At 41.7% G+C, this 21,086-nt stretch overlaps 3 protein-coding genes and 1 long non-coding RNA gene across 4 annotated transcripts in view; all 4 read right to left on the bottom strand.

Moving 5' to 3' along the window:
• The window catches only part of LOC149980048 (uncharacterized), a 242,647-nt gene that overhangs the window by 173,075 nt on the left and 48,486 nt on the right, over nucleotides 1–21,086 (bottom strand). The window lies entirely within an intron of this gene.
• On the bottom strand, nucleotides 6,449–7,318 carry LOC110534208 (claudin-like protein ZF-A89). Its single transcript, XM_021618928.3, is given in 2 exon segments — nucleotides 6,449–6,733; nucleotides 6,735–7,318. Coding segments are annotated over 2 exon segments (609 nt in total). The 5' UTR covers nucleotides 7,238–7,318; the 3' UTR covers nucleotides 6,449–6,627.
• On the bottom strand, nucleotides 9,504–10,346 carry LOC110534207 (claudin-like protein ZF-A89). Its single transcript, XM_021618927.3, has one exon. It carries the CDS (start codon nucleotides 10,288–10,290, stop codon nucleotides 9,658–9,660), a length of 633 nt encoding a protein of 210 aa, XP_021474602.3. The 5' UTR covers nucleotides 10,291–10,346; the 3' UTR covers nucleotides 9,504–9,657.
• LOC110534206 (claudin-4) lies at nucleotides 16,848–18,475 on the bottom strand. The gene has a single exon (XM_021618926.3). It carries the CDS (start codon nucleotides 18,317–18,319, stop codon nucleotides 17,672–17,674), a length of 648 nt encoding a protein of 215 aa, XP_021474601.1. The 5' UTR covers nucleotides 18,320–18,475; the 3' UTR covers nucleotides 16,848–17,671.

The following is a 21,086-nucleotide window of genomic DNA, read 5'->3' as shown; positions in this document are numbered from 1 at the left end:
GTCAGAGTGATCATTGGGTTCTTGGTCACCTCCCTCTTCTCTCCCGATTGCTCAGTTTGGCCAGGCGGCCAGCTCTAGGATGAATCTTGGAGCTTACAAACTTCTCCCATTTAAGAATGATGGAGGCCACTGTGTTCTCGGGGACATTCAATGCTGCAGACTTGTTTTGGTTCCCCTCGCCAGATCTGTGCCTCAACACAATCCTGTTTCAGAGCTCTGAGAGATTTTTATGTGGATTTTGTATCATCCTAGTTGGATTTCCGCAGGACTCGGACATCGACCTTAATTTATTTGATATTTTTATGCTTACAGTAAGTGTAATGAAAGCCAGAAACCTTGAAGGTTGATGTGTTGCGAACCTTCTGGAAAGTCCTAAAATATGCCCCTGACTGGCTTGGTGGAGAAGGACGCAAAGTATGTATATAAGCAAGTTACTCTTTTTTTGAAGAAATCTAAGCTATGACTGCCACAAAGTTCTTCAACTAGTTCCATAGAAATGCTTTTTCCATGGTACTAGTCACGAGCTCACAAAGTTTCTTCAAGAATGTCCTTGTCTAGTTCTTTTAAAATCCCAAATTAATAAAGTTGTAATGTGCGGATTCTCTTCACTGCAGATCCTACCCATCGCACGACTCTTCGAGAGGGCCACTATGCTCCAGATTGCATTCAGTGCTCAGAGGTCCTTTGAGGATCTACCCCATCACACTGCTCTTATTAATTATATATCAAATAAAACAACGGGGCTTTATATATTCTGTGTCTGTAACGGTTTTCTTTAGGTAAAGGAGAGTCGGACCAAAATGCAACGTTGTGATGATTCATGTTTGTTTAATAAAGGAAAACTATACATGAATAAACTACAAAATAATGAAATGATGAAAACCTAAACAGTCCTATCTGGTGCAAACACAGAGACAGGAACAATCACCCACAAACACACAGTGAAACCCAGGCTACCTAAATATGGTTCCCAATCAGAGACAATGACTAACACCTGCCTCTGATTGAGAACCATATCAGGCCAGACATAGAAATAGACAAACAAGACATCCAACATAGAATGCCCACTCAAATCACACCCTGAACAACCAAAACATAGAAACATACAAAGCAAACTATGGTCAGGGTGTGACAGTGTCCCAGTCTTTCTAATGTCTATAGGTGAATTATGAAACAATTAATGTACTCAGTAATGTGCGAAAAATTGTGATTCAGATTTGTTTTTGCCATTGCTTGATGATTTTAAATGTAACAATATGTCGCAGATTAACTTGGGAAACAAATGGAAATTTAACAAACAACGTTTTCAGTATCTAACTTTATTGTCTGCAATACTTTTCACAGAAGAATTGGTTCTTCGGCTGTCTCTTTTGAAAAACCATTTTTCCATTTCCGATTGATTGTGCTGCGGCTGCTGCTTCAAGTTTCAACACCACAATGTAAGTTACATGAATCTGGCTTATTGTGGGTCAATAAGTTTGGTACATCATGGGCAAGAAACATATTGTTTTTAATAAAATCAATTATAGTAGTAGCAAGCTATCAAACTTGACCTCCGGTCCTCCTCACCTTCGCTTCTCCTTCTTGAACTGAAGAGAACACAGGCTATAGGCTAGCTTGCAACAAAAAAAAAGTATTTCCTGATTATTTTATTTCCATGATCATTGCAGAATAACTTTCTCACCCTTTCTGACTGTGATGGCTTCATACTCCCGACGTGGCTTATGTAACAAAATAGGATACAATTCGTCCAATCTCTTGTTTAATTGGACCTACTTCATAGTAGTAAATCATCTATTTCAAGTATTTTGATCTCTACAGTGCCTTAATAAAGTACACCTAAGCACATAAAGTATTGTGCTTAGGTGTATCCCATGTCCTTTGATCATCCTTAAGATGTCCCGACAACTTGATTGGACTACACCTGTAGCCAACTCAATTGCTTGGACATGATTTAGAAAGAAACCCACCTGTCTATATACAGTGCATTCGGAAAGTATCCAGACCTCTTCCCTTTTTCCACATTTTGTTATGTTACAGCCTTATTCTAAAATATTTTAAATATTTTTTTAACTCATCAATCTACACACAATGTCTTATTCACATCAGCCACGGAGAAGGAGAGCCCACAGTCAATGGTAGTGGGCCGCATCGGTGGCACTGTGTTATCCTCAAAGCGGGCAAAGAATGTGTTTAGCTTGTCTGGAAGCAAGACATTGGTGTCCGCGATGTGGCTGGTTTTCCCTTTGTAGTCCGTGATTGTCTGTAGATCCTGTCACATACGAGACGTGTTTGAGTCGTTGAATTGCGACTCCACTTTGTCTTTATTCTGACGCTTGCCTGTTTGATTGCCATACGGAGGGAATAACTACAATGTTTGTATTCAATCATCTATCCACGGTTTCTGGTTAGGGTAGATTTTAATAGTCACATTGGGAACAACATCTCTCAGTGTATTAATCCCTGTTACATATCCCACTCTGTGTGGTCAAAACAATCTTGAAGCGTGGATTCCGATTGGCCAGACCAGCGTTGTGAAGTCCTTTAGCACGGGTATTTCCTGTTTGAGTTTCTGTCTAGAAACTCCAGGGAATTTGGAGCAGCAGTGGTCAAGTTTTAGCAGTCAATGTGTTGATAGTTGCGTTTTCCTCAAATTTGCTTTGTTAAAATACCCCGCTACAATAAATGCGGCCTCGTGATATGTGGTTTACAGCTTAAATAAAGTCCAGTGTAGTTCTTTGAGGGCCGTCGTGGTACCGGCTTGAGGGTGAATATACACGGCTGTGACTATAACTGAAGATAATTATCTTGGGAGGTAATAAGGTCTGCATTTGATTGTGAGGAATTCTAGGTCGGGTGAACAAAAGGACTTGAGTTCCTGTATGTTATCACAATCACACCATGAGTAGTTAATCATGAAACATACTTCTTCTTCCCGGAGAGATATTTATTCCTGTCTGTACTCTAGCTTGTGTCCTCAAACGTGAGTACACCTCAGTCAGTAATTTACACTGAACAAAAATATAAATGCAATATGTAAAGTGTTATTCCCATGTTTCACGAGCTGGAATAAAAAAATCCCAGAAATGTCTATCTCCTGTTAGTGAGCATTTCTCATTTGTCAAGATAATCCATCCACCTGGCATGCGTGGTTTATCAAGAAGCTGATTAAACAGAATGACCACTACAGAGGTGCACCTTGTGCTGGGGACAATAAAAGGCCACTTTAGAATGTGCAGTTTTATCTCAAAACACAATGCCACAGATGTCTGAAGTTTTGAGGGAGTGTGCAATTGGCATGCTGACTGCAGGAATGTCCACCAGAGCTGTTGCCAGATAATGAAATATACATTTTCCTACCATAAGCTGCCTCCAATGTTATTTAGAGAATTTGTCAGTACTACAGACCACATGTAACCATGCCAGCCCAGGACCTCCACATCCAGCTTCTTCACTTGTGGGATTGTCTGAGACCAGCCACCCGGACATCTGATGAAACTGAGGAGTATTTCTGTCTGTAATAAAGCCCTTCGAAAAACACATTCTGATTGACTGGGCCTGGCTCTCCAGTGGGTGGGCCTGGCTGCCAAGTGGGTGGGTCTATGCCCTCCCAGGCCCACCCATGGCTGTGCCCCTGCCCAGTCATGTGAAATCCATAGATTATGGCCTGAGGAATGTATTTAAATTGACTGATTTCCTTATATGAACTGTAACTCAGTAAACTCTTTGAAATTGTTGCATGTTGCGTTTATATTTTTGTTCAGTATATTTTTACCAGAAAGGTTAGATTTCAATCTTTCTTGGAGTATACAGCAATATTAGTTATTGTTCATGATAAATGCATACTTTTGGGAATGTCTATTTAGGTGGAAATCAATATTTTTTACATTACATTCAACACGCTAATGTTTGTTTGAAGCCCTATTATTGACATTAGTCAGTCTTTGACATAGCATGATGATTCAGCCTGACTATTAAGCTACCGTTTCCACTATGTTTCTGTATTTGTAATCTGTAGCTAAAACAACTATGAGTTACAACTGCATTTTAGTGCTAAGCTACTTTTCTCCAGCCCCATTCATGCCATACAAAAAGTACTTTTATTATTATTATTGTTGTTATTATTATTCATTCATTTGATCAAACGGTGGGGATGCTGCTGTGTTGTTCGTATTTTGTCAACAATATTGGGCCTCTATAATTATTTAGTTTATTCATTCGTTCATATCCAGGTTGATGACAGGCCCAGTTCAGCTGCAGTGGAAGAGAGAGTCAACGAGAGCCAGGAAACCAGCCCAACTTTTGATTATTTCAAGTCAGACGACCTAAACACGTTTTCTTGTTTTGTCGTGGAAAATGATATACTAGTCACGCTATCCCGTGTTTTACTGTTCAAAGAATAGTCTCTTGTTATATGCTCGTGTTTTTTCTAACCTGATACAAACCTGTCTTTGTGGGACTTAGTCATAAGACTGGGCGTAATAGCCACGGTCCGTTTGGATGTGACCGCAGCATGTGACGTCCCTTTGGGTTTACTATCTACAGGAAATCACATGTACGGAAACTTGCAGAAAGGAGCACATTATAGTGTTTGCTGTTGTGAATGCATTAAATCTGCACAGACAACTAATTGCCTTTTACACACAAGTTGTGCTGACTGCCACATATCCAAAAAGGATGTGAACCGACACTGTCCTTAGAGCTTTCAACTATGCACTGTTGAGTAGTGGATGGTTGATGCTCTATTTTTGCAAATCTTATAATAAAGTGTTGTTTAAAATAATCTGCAGTTTTTTTTATCTTTTTCCCAAAAAATTGCTACCACAGTTTCCACCCTCAACAGAAAAAAAACGGTTTTCTTTTTTAAAGATGGCACCAATCGGAAGAAAGCCATGCTTTATACTGTTAAATTTGTATGGCATTTGCCAAGCCCACATACAGCAGTATTTTCATGAGTGGAATGACAGGTTGGAAACATATTCACCAAAGAGTAGAAGAGCCTGAGAAGAGCAACATCCACAGAAGTAGTGCTTCCAAAAATCTGCTCAGTGGCAGTCAGATGTCTGCTCACAGAGAGCAGGTTCGCAAGAGGAGGCAGGTGGTGGAGCTTGTAATAGGTGTAGTCAAAGTCATTGGTAAGAGGGGGCATAGTCATTTTGCTATTTGATTTAGAATTGGCCCCTTAAAGTAAACAAATATTTGTCCTTATTGCTCGTAGCATACAAACGCATTGAACAACAGAATCTCTACATTGAACAACAGATAGTCCCCCCAAAAAATAAAAAGGAAGTTTGTTCTGAAGTGTCTGTCCTATATCTGAGCGATATAAGAATGATCAGGAGGGCCTCCCGGGTGCCGCAGTGGTCTAAGGCACTGCATCGCAGTGTTAGCTGTGCCACCAGAGATTCTACGTTTGAGCCAAGGCTCTGCTGCAGCCGGCTGCGACCGGGAGGTCAATGGGGCAACGCACAATTGGCCCAGCGTCGTCTGGGTTAGGGAGGGTTTGGCCGGCAGGGATATCCTTGTCTCATCGTGCACTAGCAACTCCTGCCAGTTGCAGTGCACGCTGACCAGTGTTTCCTCTGACACATTGGTGCGGCTGGCTTCTGGGTTGTGTCAAGAAGCAGTGTGGCTATGTTGGGTTGTGTTTCGGAGGACACATGGCTCTTGACCTTTGCCTCCGAGTGTATATGGGAGTTGCAGCAATGAGACAAGACTAACTACTACCAATTGGATACCATAAAAGGGGGTAAAAGAAATTGACATGTAATGGAACCCCTTATTTTTGGCACAATAGTTTCCATACAGTATATAATTCCATTTTTTCAATCCTAGAGGTTCAGTCTGATTTCCAACAGACACTGGAAGAGTAATTCACCTTTCAGTAGGACAATAGCCTGAAAAACAAAGCCAAACCTACACTGGAGTTGCTTAGCAAGATGGCATTAAATGTTCCTGAGTGGCCTTGTTACAGATTTGACTTAAATTGTCTTGGAAAATCTATGGCAAGATTTGAAAATGTCTGTCTAGCAATGATCAACAAAGTCGACAGAGATTGAGGAATTAAACAAATGTCAGGTTCACATTAGCAGATTGTAGTGACTCAAGTTCTACTTTTCTGCATAGCCATCTTGAATCTGTTATTTTTCCTCCAGTCTGAATAGCCAAAAAGCACATGGAATCAGATATTTTAAGCCACCTTCGTAAGTGGTTTGAAGTCAGATACAAATCTGATTCCTGGCTTTGAGATGTATGTCTGTATGGTCAAATCTGATTAATTTGCCATAAAGTGTTTTCTTCACACAGACAAACAAGCATGGAGGGCATATATTAGTTTGCCTACTTATATTGTTCTGATTAAAGGGATCATGACTAGATTGTGAGTGAGTTAAACCCTTGTCTATACCATGAGACCCCACCTACTTGAAAAACATTTCAAATGTTACAATTCAAGAACAAATGACAATATTTATTAAAGCGGTTAGATAAAAACAGTTAGCTAAAAACAGTAGATACAAAATTGGATTACAATTGCCTTTTGACAAATGTCCAGGTGCACTGAAGTGAATCGAAAAACTTAATTCGTACTGCACTAAACACGGCCATGTAAAAATAGTGTTCATCTTGTCAGATGTAGGCCCCTCCATTGGGGGCGGAATATTTGGCAGAGTACCCCCTCTCTTCGCGCAGAGGGCACTGGCAGCAGAGAAGCGCACCCCCGACGAGCATTAGGCCAGCCGATGAACAGTGAAGCTCCCAGCTCTCTCCTCTGCACGTCAGTGAGCAGCGGGTTGTAGAAGTCCCTGATAACAGTGTTGGCGCACCAGGACACGGGGATCAGGCAGAGGGCGCCAGAGACTAGGAAGAACACGCCGGATGTGATGGCCACCTTAGACTTGGCCTCCTCGTCCTCAATGCAGTTGGTGCACTTCCCCCCGGCCACGGAGAGTAGGATACCGATCACAGCCACAAGGATGGAGATGATCACCAGAGCTCTGGCAGCCTGGAGGTACGGGGGGAGAGCTAGCAAGGAGTCATAAACCTTACACTGCATCTGGCCTGTGCTCTGCTGCACACAGTTCATCCATAGGCCTTCCCAGAAGGTCTGTGCAGTCACGATGTTGTTGCCTATGAAAGCCGTCACCTTCCACATGGGGAGCGCACAGATGACAATGTCCCCTAACCAACCAATAATAGCCAGGAAGATACCCAGAATCTGGAGACCAGCGGAGGACATAACTTTCTCTCTGTAGTCAGCCAAGATTCACATAAAACCTAAAGGACCAATGTTTCGCAGGGGGGACCACTTGCTGAAATAGTAAAGCTACAGACTCCAACCTATATACCCACCTACCAGGGTGTGGTCATTAATTAAGACAATTGAAAGCACCTGTTGATGTTTATTGGCCGCTACACACCCTCCAAAAATAATAAATTGCCCAGTCTGCCTATAGTGTTGGTCACCTGTGGAAGGTAGCTAACATAATTAACCATCATTGATACAAGCTGTGAGGCTAATAGTACAAGCTCATTCATTGGAAGCATGTCAGCTAAACACAGGCAGTTGTATCCACTGAGGAAGTTTGATTAAGCTGACCCGCAGTGCACCAGTCTATGGCTCGTGACTTGAACTGGGTGAAAGCGGTGAGGGAGGAGCGCCCATTCCAAATCAGACAGTAATCTGTCCCCCTCAGTCATGTTGGCAACATGGTGCATTGTTCAGAACATAAGCCTACAACGTCTTTCACAAAAAATATGTTTGGATTTTCAAACTAGTTTTCATTGGGAAGGCAGATAGTGTTTTATCAAAAGCAATCACTTTTGCATGTGAAATTACAGAATCCTCATTACTCCATGTGCTTAACCATGTCACTTTTGTTTTGTCATCGGACAGATTGGGGCACCTGTCTCATGCCTGGGTGGCAGCCCGGTTCCGAAACAAATGCAATCTCTTCCCACCAGGGCAACGTGGGCTAGATAATCGAATCCCCTTCTTGGTAGATTATCCAGTTAACATCTGACAACCAAAATCACATTCCCATGTGTGCAAATTAGGATATGGCCCTGTTAGAATCCTTTTCATATGCACCCATCCTTTCTTCCCTTCCCACCTTTACAGGCCTATATAAGGCAACCGTAGAAAAATCAAGGATTTTCAAAAGCAAAGTAAACACACAAAGCAACAATTTTCTAGTATAAACATATGTTTGAGACTTTGGTTGTTTGAGTTTGCATTCTTATTTTGTATACTAGGCCTACATTTCTTTGGGAAGGCCTATATTATTTGATAACAGCATGTTTGCCTGTACTTTACACAATCCTGATAAGGGCCTTTGCTGGCTTTTTGACCATCTGGCTTCCACTAAGTCAAGGTGGGTTGCTTTATATCCCAAAAATGTGTGGGGGTATTTATAAAAATAAATAAAAACATTAAGAGAAATTGTAGAAACAGGAGAGGTTTTACTTTGTGGCTGTTAACTAGTGAAGAGCCCACATGGCCTGGCTCCAATCAAGCACAGTGGAAACGCTCTAGCAGGGACATCTACACATCAGGGAGAGACAGCCACCCCGGTAGTAAAAATACATTTGGGATTACACTGTCCTAACTGGGGATAGTTGTAACACTAAATATCTCCAATCAGGAACAAGCTAGAACCAGACTCACTGTATACATGCTGTTAAGTCCTCAACCGTCATATGAAAGACGCTAGTCCCTGAGATACTCTGATCTGATTAAACAAACGATTGAGGTAAGTTGTTTTTGGAATGGCATCACCTGCTTTAAAGATTCAAACAGGTTTATAGCCAGTGTGTATAGATATGATTTAATTTAGGAATGCTAACGCTATAATGTAAGCTAGCTAATGGTCAGGGTTAGTTGTAACAAACCCAAGGGGCCACCAAGCCTGTACCCCAGGACTACCATAACAGTCACAACTGTGACTGAGTGAACATGGCCAACAGTCACTCACTGCACCAGTCTCACTAATGCCAAACATTTAGGTCAGATGAAGGGCCAGTTAATGGAATGTAAGTCATTTAAATTCTGCCTCAAAGTTAAAGTTCCCAATTCAAACTTACATGTCACCCAAAGCCCTGTTACTGACCCAGGAGTTGGGGGAAATTGTACCAGTTCACCCTTTGTATTCAAGACAGTCACATCGTGTCCATTTGATTTAGAGAACAGACATACCATTTTATAGCAGACATCCTTACCACATTGAGTGCAATCTGAGAAATTGTCAAAAAAGCAGAAAATGTTACAACTTTTTTACATTAGACTGCAAACTATTTATTCACTTTTACTAATGGGCACAAGTATATTTTGTCTGTATGAGTTTCTTGCAGTTACTTTTAAGCACTGTGCTCATTGAGTAAAGATCCAGAAGTTATGCAGAAAAGTTGTCGCCGGTGTGGTTCTGGGGGGGGGGGACACGCAAGTTAACTATACCATGAGACCTAGCCTAAATTCTTCAAATGTTACAATTCAAGAACAAATGATAAGCATTAAAATATAATTTATTAAAGCAATGAAGCTGTTAAGCTAAAATATCAAATCATCCTTGTCAAGTGTTGAGAAACAGATTTACCCGCGTTCAGACTACACAAGCATGAAATGTCCATATTAAAACACGGTTCAATGTAAGTGTTAATCTGTCAGACATGGGCCCTTCCACTGGCAGTGAAGCGAGGGGCAGAATATTTGGCAGAGTACACACTCTCCTCACGCTGGGGAGACTGGCAGCAGAGAAATGCACCTCCGATGAGCATTAGGCCAGCAGAGCCCCATCCTATGAACAGTGAAGCTCCCAGCTCTTTCCTCTGCGGGTCGGTGAGCAGCGGGTTGTAGAAGTCCCTGATAATGGTGTTGGATGACCAGGACACGGGGATCAGGCAGAGGACGCCAGAGACCAGGAAAAACACGCCGGATGCAATGGCCACCTTGGACTTGGCCTCCTCGTCCTCGATGCAGTTGGTGCACTTCCCGCCTGCCACGGAGAGCAGGATGCCGATCAGGGCCACGAGGATGGAGATGATCACCAGAGATCTGGCGGCCTGGAGGTCCTGAGGGAGCGCTAGCATGGAATCGTAGACTTTACACTGCATCTGGCCCGTGCTCTGTGTCACGCAGTTCATCCACAGGCCTTCCCAGAACATCTGCGCTGTCACAATGTTGTTGCCTATGAAAGCAGTCACCTTCCACATGGGGAGCGCACAGATGACAATGTCCCCTAGCCAACCGATAAGAGCCAGGACAATGCCCAGAATCTGGAGACCAGCGGAGGCCATTGCTTTCGCTCTCTGTACGCATGCAAGCCTCACGTGAACCCAGAAGGACCTGTGTGTAGCAGTGTTATGGTTGTGGTGAGGCTACAGACCCCAACCTATATACCCACCTGCCAGGGTGTGGTCACTAATTGAGCCGATTGAAAGCACCTGTGGATGTTTATTGGATACACACCCACTGAACTAATAAACGTGGCCAGTCTGCCTGTCGTGTTGCTCACAATTCACCAGGGCTGGGTAGGTTACTTTCTAAATGTAATCTGTTGCAGTTACTAGTTATCTGTTCAAAATTGTAATCCGTAACGTAACCTTTGGATTACCCAAACTCAGTAACAATCTGATTACATTCCGTTACTTTTAGATTGCTTTCCATTTAAGAGGCAATAGAAGAAGATATGTTACCATTTGAACGACATCTGTTGCAGGATAAATCATTGTTAAAGTTTACATAGCTGGCCATATATGGATGTTAAATTTTACTTTATGGGTTGGTTATGTAGGCTTCTTCTAACCCATCGCTTTCTACAACATAGAATAATACGAGTAAACTATATATTTACATTAACCAAAGTCTATCAGAATTCCAGTCATTGATCTTCAAGGGGAATATGGAAGTATAGATTAGCCAAATTGTTTTACCTGAGCATGACCCCAAAATGAAGGACTTATTAGCCACCCCTCCTCGTTACTTATGATTTTGTTGTCATGGAGGACTGATTCGGTTCATTGATTTGAGTTGAAAAATAAATGCTGCGCTCATGGAATGGCATGGTTTGAGCACTACTGAAAAGTGCTATTTACATGTGAAAAAATTAATGCCATATGCGGCATTTTGGGGGTGGCAGGTATCCCAGTGGTTAGAGCGTAGGGCCAGTTACCGAAAGGTTGCTGGATTGAATCCCCGAGCTAGCAAGGTAAAAATATGTTCTACCCCTGAACAAGGTAGTTAACGCACTGTCCTTAGGCCGTCATTGTAAATAAGAATATGTTCTTAACTGACTTGACTAGTTGAATCAAAAAAATGTGCTATAGGCCTGTTGGTGACACTTCGATATCTTGACAATATGCAGCTCTTTAAAGGACAAAGCCACAGATGAAATGGTTGCCCCGCCTCTGTTTTGGTAAATAGCTGAGGGATGGGCCTGGAGAAATGTAACCACTCTCAGATTAATAGACAGAGCTATGGATGCAAGGACTGACCATCAATGATAGAACATTATTAGTTTAACCATGTTATGAGGCTACACTGTGTTTGTTTACATTTACAATGTTTACAAACATTGGAATAAAACAAGGTTATATTTTGGGTTCTCATGGAGTGTGACAGTTGAACTAAACCTATGAGGGATTTATAAGTTATATTCTTCAAGAATCAATGGATATATATATATATATATATATATATATATATATATATATATATAGTACCAGTCAAAAGTTTGGACACACCTACTCATTCAAGTTTTATTTTAATTTTTTACTATTTTCTACGTTGTAGAATAAAAGGGAAGACATCACAACTATGAAATAACACATAAGGAGTCATGTAGTAACCAAAAAAGTATTAAACAAATAAAAATATATTTTAGATTTTGGATTCTTCAAAGTAGCTACCCTTTGCCTTGATGACAGCTTTGCACACTCTTGGCATTCAACCAGCTTCATGAGGTAGTCACCTGGAATGCAACAGTACGTTAGTGTTATTTCTTTCCTTCTTAATACGTTTGAGCTAATCAGTTGTGTTGTGACAAGGTAGGGGTGGTATACAGAAGATAGCCCTATTTGGTAAAATACCAAGTCCGTATTATGGCAAGAACAGCAAAAAACAACAAAGAGAAATGACTGTCCATCATTACTTTAAGACATGAAGGTCAGTCAGTCCGGAACATTTCAAGAACTTTGAAAGTTCATTCAATTGCAGTCACAAACAACATCAAGTGCTACGATGAAACTGGCCCTCATGAGGATCACCACAGGAAAGGAAGACCCACAGTTACCTCTGCCGCAGAGGATAAGTTTATTAGAGTTACCTGCCTCAGAAATTGCAGCCAAAATAAGTGCTACACAGAGTTCAAGTAACAGACACATCTCAACATCAACTGTTCAGAGGAGACTGTGTGAATCGAATTGCTGCAACTAAACCAATACTAAAGGACACCAATAATAAGAATAGACTTGCTTGGGCCAAGAAACATGAGTAGAGTGCTGCAGCAGATGACCTGGCCTCCACAATCACCCGACCTCAACCCGATTGAGATGGTTTGGGATGAGTTGGACTGCAGAGTGAAGGAAAAGCAGCCACCAAGTGCTCAGCATATTTGGGGACTCCTTCAAGACTTTTTGGAAAAACGTTCCAGGTGAAGCTGGTTGAGAGAATGCCAAGAGTGTGCAAAGCTGTCATCAAGGCCAAGGTTGGCTACTTTGAAGAATCTCAAATCTAAAATATATTTAGATTTGTTTGACACTTTTGTGGTTACTAAATGATTCCATATGTGTTATTTCATTGTTTTAATGTCTTCACTATTATTCTACAATGTAGAAAATAGTAGAAATAAAGAAAAAGCCTTGAATGAGTAGGTGTGTCCAAACTTTTGACTGGTGTCTGCATAACAAAACATTTGTTACCTGCATTGGCACGTTGTGACGGCTATTCCAAGATTATCATTTTAAAAGGCTAATTGATCATTAGAAAACCCTTTTGCAATTATGTTAGCACAATTGAAAACCTTTGTCCTGATTAAAGAAGCAATACAACTGTCCTTCTTTAGACTAGTTGAGTATGTGGAGCATCAACATTTGTGGGATCGATTACAGGCTCAAAATGGCTAGAAACAAAGAACTTTCTTCTGAAACTCGTCAGTCTATTCTTGTTCTGAGAAATGAAGGCTATTCCATGCGAGAAATTGCAAAGAAACTGAAGATCTCGTAAACGCTGTGTACTACTCCCTTCACAAAACATTGCAAACTGGCCCTAACCAGAATTGATTGAGGAGTGGGAGGCCACGGTGCACAACTGAGCAAGTGGACAAGTACATCAGAGTATCTAGTTTGAGAAACAGACGTCTCACAAGTCCTCAACTGGCAGCTTCCTTAAATAGTACCCGCAAAACACCAGTCTCAATGTCAACAGTGAAGAGGCAACTCCAGGATGCTTCCTTCTAGGCAGAGTTGCAAAGAAAAAGCCATATCTCAGACTGGCCAATAAAAATAAAAGATTAAGATGGGCAAAAGAACACAGACACTGGACAGAGGAACTCTGCCTAGAGGGCCAGCAACAACAACAACAAAAAATGATTGTTAGTCTAGCCAATTATATAAACTTGTAGTCATCATGGTCGAATACTGCCAGGGCACACAGTGAGCATGCCCAGGGGGCCCCTGGGTCTTGATTTTGTTAGTCACTCTCACTCAGATATCCTGAATGTAGCATAAGTCATGACAAAATGTGTAGAATAGCAAGAAATTAGCTGTAAAACTGTACACTTTCTCTCTACCCAATGGCAAAAGGAGGAGAGTGGCATGAAAAATGTCCAAATGACATCAGTTTGTTGACGGGTTTTAAACAAATGAAAAGCTGTCAAAATGATCCAACATGTTTCTGATAGTATTTCAGTTCCTCTTGGTTGCATATTTTATGTTGATGAAAGAGAGAAATCCAGAGCATTGTTCAGATTGTCCCTTAGTAAATTCAGTGTTCCGCTCTTGGAGCATTTAGAGTGCACACACTGGACGCTCTGGCCAAGGAGTAGGGTTGATCAGAGGGTTTTGACCTCACAACAGCAGTCAAGCACCCAAGCTAACTGGTTAACGTTGGCTAGCAATGCTAGCTACTTCCAGACACATATGAGAGAACATCTCACTCTGACAATTTTAATCACCCTAGCAGAGCTGGTTAGGCTGTTTTCATGTTATCCAGAGCATTGATGACTGTAACTGTGCTGCTGTAACGTTTACTGACACCGGCTATATTCTACAGGGTGTTGAGCGTTTGTAAATTCGTCAGATATTCTGTGCTCTGGCACACTCAGACGAGAAGATAGACAGAATTAACAATGTCCATTGAGGACTATACCACTTAGCTAAGAATGACGTGAATAATCAAGTCAATAAACATTGGGTAGTTAGTTAGATGGCATATGGTTAATATACTGCCTGGTAAGGTTAATATATTAGTAGCCAACTAATGTTAGGTAACTAGCTAACATACCGGTTGGTACATACTGCTGTAATGCTATGCGGTTCATAAGGATAGCATAGCTAACAAATTGTCAGCTAATATGAAGTGCAATGTAACTTATTTGAAAAGTCATTACTTTATTACATTCCTTAACATTTGTCATAATTAGTTAAAGCATTGAATTTGTATCCGCTCGCGCCGGACTTTGGCTGCATATTTTCTGACATTTTCATCAAACCTGAAAACATTGTGAAGCCACGCCCATTTTCTCAAGAATTGCATTATGGGCTTTTATAGGCACGGAAATAGCGTCCACTGCTTTTATACTTTGCATTTTGGCAAATTTAGAACGACATCTGGGAACTTTTGACCTACTAACTATATACTAAGTGCTAAGCTAACATATGGAATGTTTTAAAGATGGTCATACCATGTATCAATTAATTTAGAATTTTAGGACCCCTTTAGGTATCAAAAAAACATATAAAACAATGATTTGATAAAATATTGATTTTGGCCTTTACTACTACAGCCCTTAGAAACGCATTGAATGACACATTCATAAATGGCAAAAAAGACAGTCAAAAAAATAAATCATAAGGAATAAGGTTTCGAAGTGTCTGTTCTAAATCTAGGAGATATAAGAAAGCTCAGGAAATGTACATATATGTATATATATATTGGACACATATTTAACTTGGCACAAAACTACCTCCATACTTTAATTTGTTTGTATGTGTTACCTGACACTTGTGGGGGTTGAGAGTCTCCCCTTTCCATAGAGTGGTCATAATAGTTTGTAGGTCAAACCTTTCGGGCACTACAGACGTTTTCGGGATATCTCATGGTCTGACAAACACAGCTGTAGCTCGCCCACCTTCCAAGGCAGATGCGGAAGGCTGACATAGGCGAATGTAGTGGATTGAGACGCAGCCAATTAACAGAAAAATAATTATTATCTCTAGCTTAAATTGACAGATTTTGATGGGGATTTTTTTATTATGTTACTTAGATTGATGCACCGGTGCGTCAATAGACTCTTACGGATTTTAGTGCCAATTCACTTTTGCAGTCTGAGAATAGGACTGCCGCACTCACTTTTACTCTGCTAAAAATACACCGGTTGTAGTCACATATTCATTACAATTGACTCCACTCAACCCATCTCTCTCTCTCTGTCTCAAACATCACCTGGCATTTCAATGTAGACTCTGTAGACACAGTTTTTTCTCTGATCATTATATGCAGTGTTGTACTTATTCAAATACAACCCCAACCCCCTGTCCTGTTTGCAGTTAAAGCTCCCTATTGGAACAAAGAATGAGTTTGGAACTATCAGTATCACGTGATCTCATACTCCTTTGCTGTGCCACACCTAGACCTGATGGGTGAGTCAAGACAATGGATCCTTCTCAAGTTCTATTGTATTGCAAACAGGCTTTGTTCACTTAAAAAAAAGAGTACTTCACACAGACTATGGTATTTCCAGGTGCATGGAGGAAAAATAGTATATATCAAAAAGACAAAACTACAATACACTGGTTGGGTAATCTTGAATATTCCAAACAATTTGAATTCAAGATCAATACTAATGGATTGGAGTGAGTTTCATTTTCTTCAGGCTTTGTACAAAATGGTTCCCAAAGATCCTGCTTTGCTATTTGACTAGGGAAATAATGTACGTTAGTTGATGCACGCAAAGCAACTTCCCTTAGGTTATGACTTATAGCCAGTCATTTACATAGTACGTCGAAAGAAGAATACCTGAGAAATACACTGAGGGTACAAAACATGCTCTTTCCATGGCATACTGTAGACTGACCAGGTGAATCCAGGTGAACGCTATGATCCTTTATTGATGGCACTCGTTAAATCCACTTCAATCAGTATAAATGAAGGGGAGGAAACAGGTTAAATAAGGATTTTTAAGCCTTGAGGCAATTGAGACATGGATTGTGTATGTGTGCCATTCAGAGAGTGAATTGGCAAGACAAAATATTTAAGTGCCTTTGAACGAGGTATGAGGTAGGTGCCGGGCGCACTGGTTTGGGTGTGTCAAGAACTGCATCGCTGCTGTGTTTTTCATGCTCAACGGTTTCTCTTTGTGTATCAAAAATGGTCCACCACACAAAGTACATCCACCCAACTTGACACAACTGTGGGAAGCATTAGAGTCAACATGGGCCAGCATCCCTGTGGAATGCTTTCGACACCTTGTAGAGTCCATGCCATGACGAATTGAGGCTGTTCTGAGGGCAAAAGGAGGTGTATGTTGTTTTTCGGGCATAGTTGAATATTTACTTGCCAGTTACATGTATCTAATAGAAATAGTGCTAAAATAAGTTTCATGTTGAATGTGGTGTTGATGAATGAAAAAATCAAATTCATTTGAAAAATATTTATTTAGTTTCAAAACCATTTACTGTAACTCATACGTGTTTTAAAAAAGATGAATACAAATTACAATATTAAAGGGAAACTTTATCTTTAGCCCTTAATCTACTTATCCAGAGTCAGATGAAATCAAAGATACCATTTTCTGTCTCTGTGTGTACAGTATGAAGGAAGTTAGAGGCTTCCACAGCCAATAACAACTAGTGTTAGCACAATTAATGGAAGTCTGTGGGTATCTGCTCGCATGCTATCAGATACTCACATTCTTTCAGTCATTGCGCTAAAGCTAGTTAGCAATTGCACTAGCACTAGTTAGCAACTTCCTTCAAATCACACGCAGAGACAAGTTCATATGAATTTGGGGAGGTAGATAAAGGGCCTCATTGCCAAAATCCCAAAGTATCCCTTTAACAATAACATGTATAAATAATAATGTACAATTGTAACAAACATTGCTGGGATAAAACAATTAACAAAACACACTGCCAAAAGGTGTAAAGGCACACACACACATATTTCCACAAAAATACATACAAAACACACAAAACTGCAGACTACATGGGGTTGGTTTAAAGGAATTCAGTTCCTCTTTGGGTGTGATTCTCTTTCAATGTTAAGTTACATGGAATCTTTAGTCACTGTGGTTCTTTTCTTCGCTCATCACCAATAAATATCGTCCTCAAACCTTCGTAATACAGAAGCACCATAGTGACTCAGAATACACATATATACAGCTGGATCAGACAGTCTCTCATGGCAAACAGACATATATTCCTTTCTTCACTCCCTCCCTCTCTTCTCTCTCTTCCTCACTCAGACAAAGTTCTTTCCAGTGGACGTTGCTGAGGTCTCGGAGCGAGGAGCCTTGTTGTACTTGGCGGTGTAGGAATCCTCATCCTTCTTGGGGCAGTTGCAGCAGAGCAAACCCCCTCCAATCAGCAGCAGGGCAGCGGCCCCCCAGCCCACGTAGAGCGCCCCCCCCAGCTCCCTCTTCTGAGCGCTTACCAGGAGCGGGTTGTAGAAGTCCTGGATGATGCTGTGGGCCGTCCAGCAGACAGGGATCAGGCACAGAACTCCGGCAATGATGAACACCACCCCGGATGCCACACCCACTTTAGCCTTGGACGCCTCGTTATCCACACAGTTAGTGCACTTGCCCCCGGCTACGGCCAGCAGAATGGCAAAAATGCCGGCGAGGATGGCAATGATGGTCAGAGCTCTGGCAGCCTGTAGGTCAGAGCTCAAGGCCAGCATGGAGTCGTAGACCTTACACTGCATCTGGCCCGTGCTCTGGACCACGCAGCTCATCCAGATACCCTCCCAGGAGGTCTGCGAGGTGACTATGTTGCTGCCGATGAAGGCGGTGACCCTCCACATGGGCATGGCACAAACAATGATGGTCCCAATCCAGCCTATGATCCCAAGGGCAGTGCCCAGCATCTGTAGCCCAGCCGACACCATCTTAGATCCGGTTGGCGTTGGTTTGTCTGTGGGTCTGAGTGAAACTGGACAGCCCTTTGTGATGTAGAGGTTATTTGTCTTCTCTCAGTCTAATCTGAATACAGTGGGTGGTTGTGTTTCTGTGTGTGCTGCTCCAGGTCTGAGTCCCAAGTGGGGAAGGACTACCAGGAGAACAGGTTCTTCTGGCCTCCCCCTTCGGGAGGGAGGGAGGGGAAGGGCCGGGCTTGAAATCAGGTTTCTCTCGCTCTCTCTCTCTTAAAGGTCTTCACTTCTACAGTATTTCAATTAAATGTTTCAAGTTTGCAATGACATGCATTTAAGTATTTATTTTGTTTTACTGGGGAGAAAAATAATCATAATCATTTTTTATTTGTATGTTTTGCTCACGTAATATAATTTAAAAGCATGCATTAGCATGGGTGTCAAACTCTGGCCCGTGGGCCAAATTTGGACAATACCAAATTACTACTAGAGCTGGCCCGCCGGTATTATACAGCGCATTCACCACTAATACTACGAATCCCATAATGCTCTGCTGTTTTCGCACGCCAATCAGGACAGGACCCAGAAACGCTCTCTCCTCTGTGACAGTAGTCATAGCAACATAGACGCTACAACTGTCAGCGAGCTAACCCTTCCCAAAAATTGCGAAAAGAAAGGCAGAAAACAGGAGCTTTCTGGACAAGTGGGAGGCAGAATATCTGTTTACATATGTAAAAGACAAACCTGTTTGTCTTGTTTGTGGAGTCAACGTGGCTGTAAGTAAGGAGTACAACATTAGACAACACTATGAAACGAAACACCATGACAAATACAAGGACCTGGACATGACTCAAAGGAGCCAGAAAGTAGAGGAGATGAAAAGAAGTTTGGTTTCACAACAGAATATGTTTAAAAAAGCCACATCACAAAGCGAGGCTGCTGTAAAGGCTAGTTATATAGTGGCAGCAGAGATCGCAAAATCCGCCCGGCCCACTGCATCATACATCAGGAAGCACTGTGTGCCAAAGCCCTAAAGATGGAACATGTTATGACCACAGTAACACAGGTAGTTAACTTTATAAGAGCCAAAGGTCTAAATCACCGCCAGTTTAAATCTTTTCTGGAGGAGTATGGTTCGGAATACGCAGACGTGCTGTATCACACAGAGGTGAGATGGCTAAGCAGAGGAAAAGTACTGAACAGATGTTTCGAGCTGTGTGAGGAAATATGTCAATTCCTGGAAACCAAAGGGAAGGATACAGCAGAGCTCCGGGAGCAAAAGTTCCTGTGTGAGCTGGACTTTCTCTGTGACATCTCGAGCCATCTCGATGCGCTGAACCTGCAGCTTCAGGGGCGGGGGCGCATCATCACAGACATGTACGCTGCAGTGAGGGCCTTCAAAACTAAACTGTGCCTGTGGGAGAATCAGATGCTGCAAGGAAACCCTTGCCATTTTCCCTGCTGCCAATCCATAAAAGCGCAGATCTCTACCGCCGTGTTCCCATGCGCACAGTTTGCTGAAAAACTCAGTGTTCTCGCCGCTGAGTTTAGCCGGCGATTTGCCGACTTCGATGCCCAGAAATGCAAGTTTGAACTGCTTAGTAATCCCTTCGCAGTTGATGTGGAAAATGCACCAACCAACATCCAAATGGAGCTGATTGAACTCCAACGACACGCTGAAGTCAAAGTATGATGCTGTGGGCGCCGCACAGTTTCCACGGTTCATCCCTGACACAATGCCTCAGCTCCGCACCCAAGCTGCTCAGATGCTCTCCATGTTCGGCAGCACTTATCTATGCGAGCAACTTTTCTCCTCGATGAAGATGACCAAAACAACTCACAGGAGACGTCTGACTGATGAACATCTTCGCTCGATACTAAGGATTTCTTCAGCTCAGAGCTTGAGCCCAGACATTGATGAACTAGCATCCAAGAAGAGATGTCAGGTATCTGGCTTGGGCACATCAGATTAGACCAGTGTGCAATAATTAACGTTTTCTTTATGCACTTTTTCTTGCTACAAGGCATGGGCTTGAATGGTTGATTGATTTATTATCATTTTATTTGTAAAATTATTAGCCAGTGGAAAAAGTTTATTTTGGTATTTAAATCAGAAGGCTGCAAATAGAAAAGAGGCATACAATTTTTATTTACATTTTATTTATTTAATAAATGAATGCCATTGATGTGTTTTTTCATTTGAAATTCGATTTTGCATGTCTCCACTATTAAATTATATATTGTATGGTAATAAGCGATGCTTGTTCCATATTCAATGTTAAAGCAAAACTTGTTTGGGTCCATATTAAAATGTTAATTTGTTCAATGTTGGCCCGTGACTTTGTTTAGGTTTTACATTTTGGCCCACTGGGTATTTGAGTTTGACACCCCTGCATTAAGGTGTCTGTAATATAATACATGTGGCAAAACAAATGAGAAATAAACGTTTGTAGATTCCCCAAAAATGTACAATGGTGAGGGAGTGCCAAGACAGAGGCACGTTGGCTTCAACATAGAGCCCCCAATCAGTCATCTAGTGTACGGATATATAAATAATTTGTCGGGTCTAGGTCGGGTTCTCCTCAGGTCCATTCGGGTTCGGTTTTTATTGTTCTAGAGTCCGTTTGGGTCTGGGTCCCCTTAAAATTGTCAAAATTATTGGGTTCATTCGGATTTGGGTCTGAATGTCCTTGGGTCCGTTTAGTTTAGTTCCGGGCTCCAACTTTTGGAACCTGAGGAGACCTCTAATCTCTCGCTCTCGCTCTCTCCAGGAGGCACTGCCTGA

Source organism: Oncorhynchus mykiss, chromosome 10, assembly GCF_057628025.1.
Source record: "Oncorhynchus mykiss isolate SJ-2025 chromosome 10, ASM5762802v1, whole genome shotgun sequence".
Classification (NCBI taxonomy): Eukaryota; Metazoa; Chordata; class Actinopteri; order Salmoniformes; family Salmonidae; genus Oncorhynchus; species Oncorhynchus mykiss.
Note: the sequence above shows the minus strand (reverse complement) of the source record. Positions and strands in the feature narration are given on the sequence as shown.

What these genes read in the sequence shown, in the direction of transcription:
- LOC110534207 (XM_021618927.3), bottom strand. Translation starts at nt 10,290, where the DNA reads ATGGCCTCCGCTGGTCTCCAGATTCTGGGCATTGTCCTGGCTCTTATC.
- LOC110534206 (XM_021618926.3), bottom strand. Translation starts at nt 18,319, where the DNA reads ATGGTGTCGGCTGGGCTACAGATGCTGGGCACTGCCCTTGGGATCATA.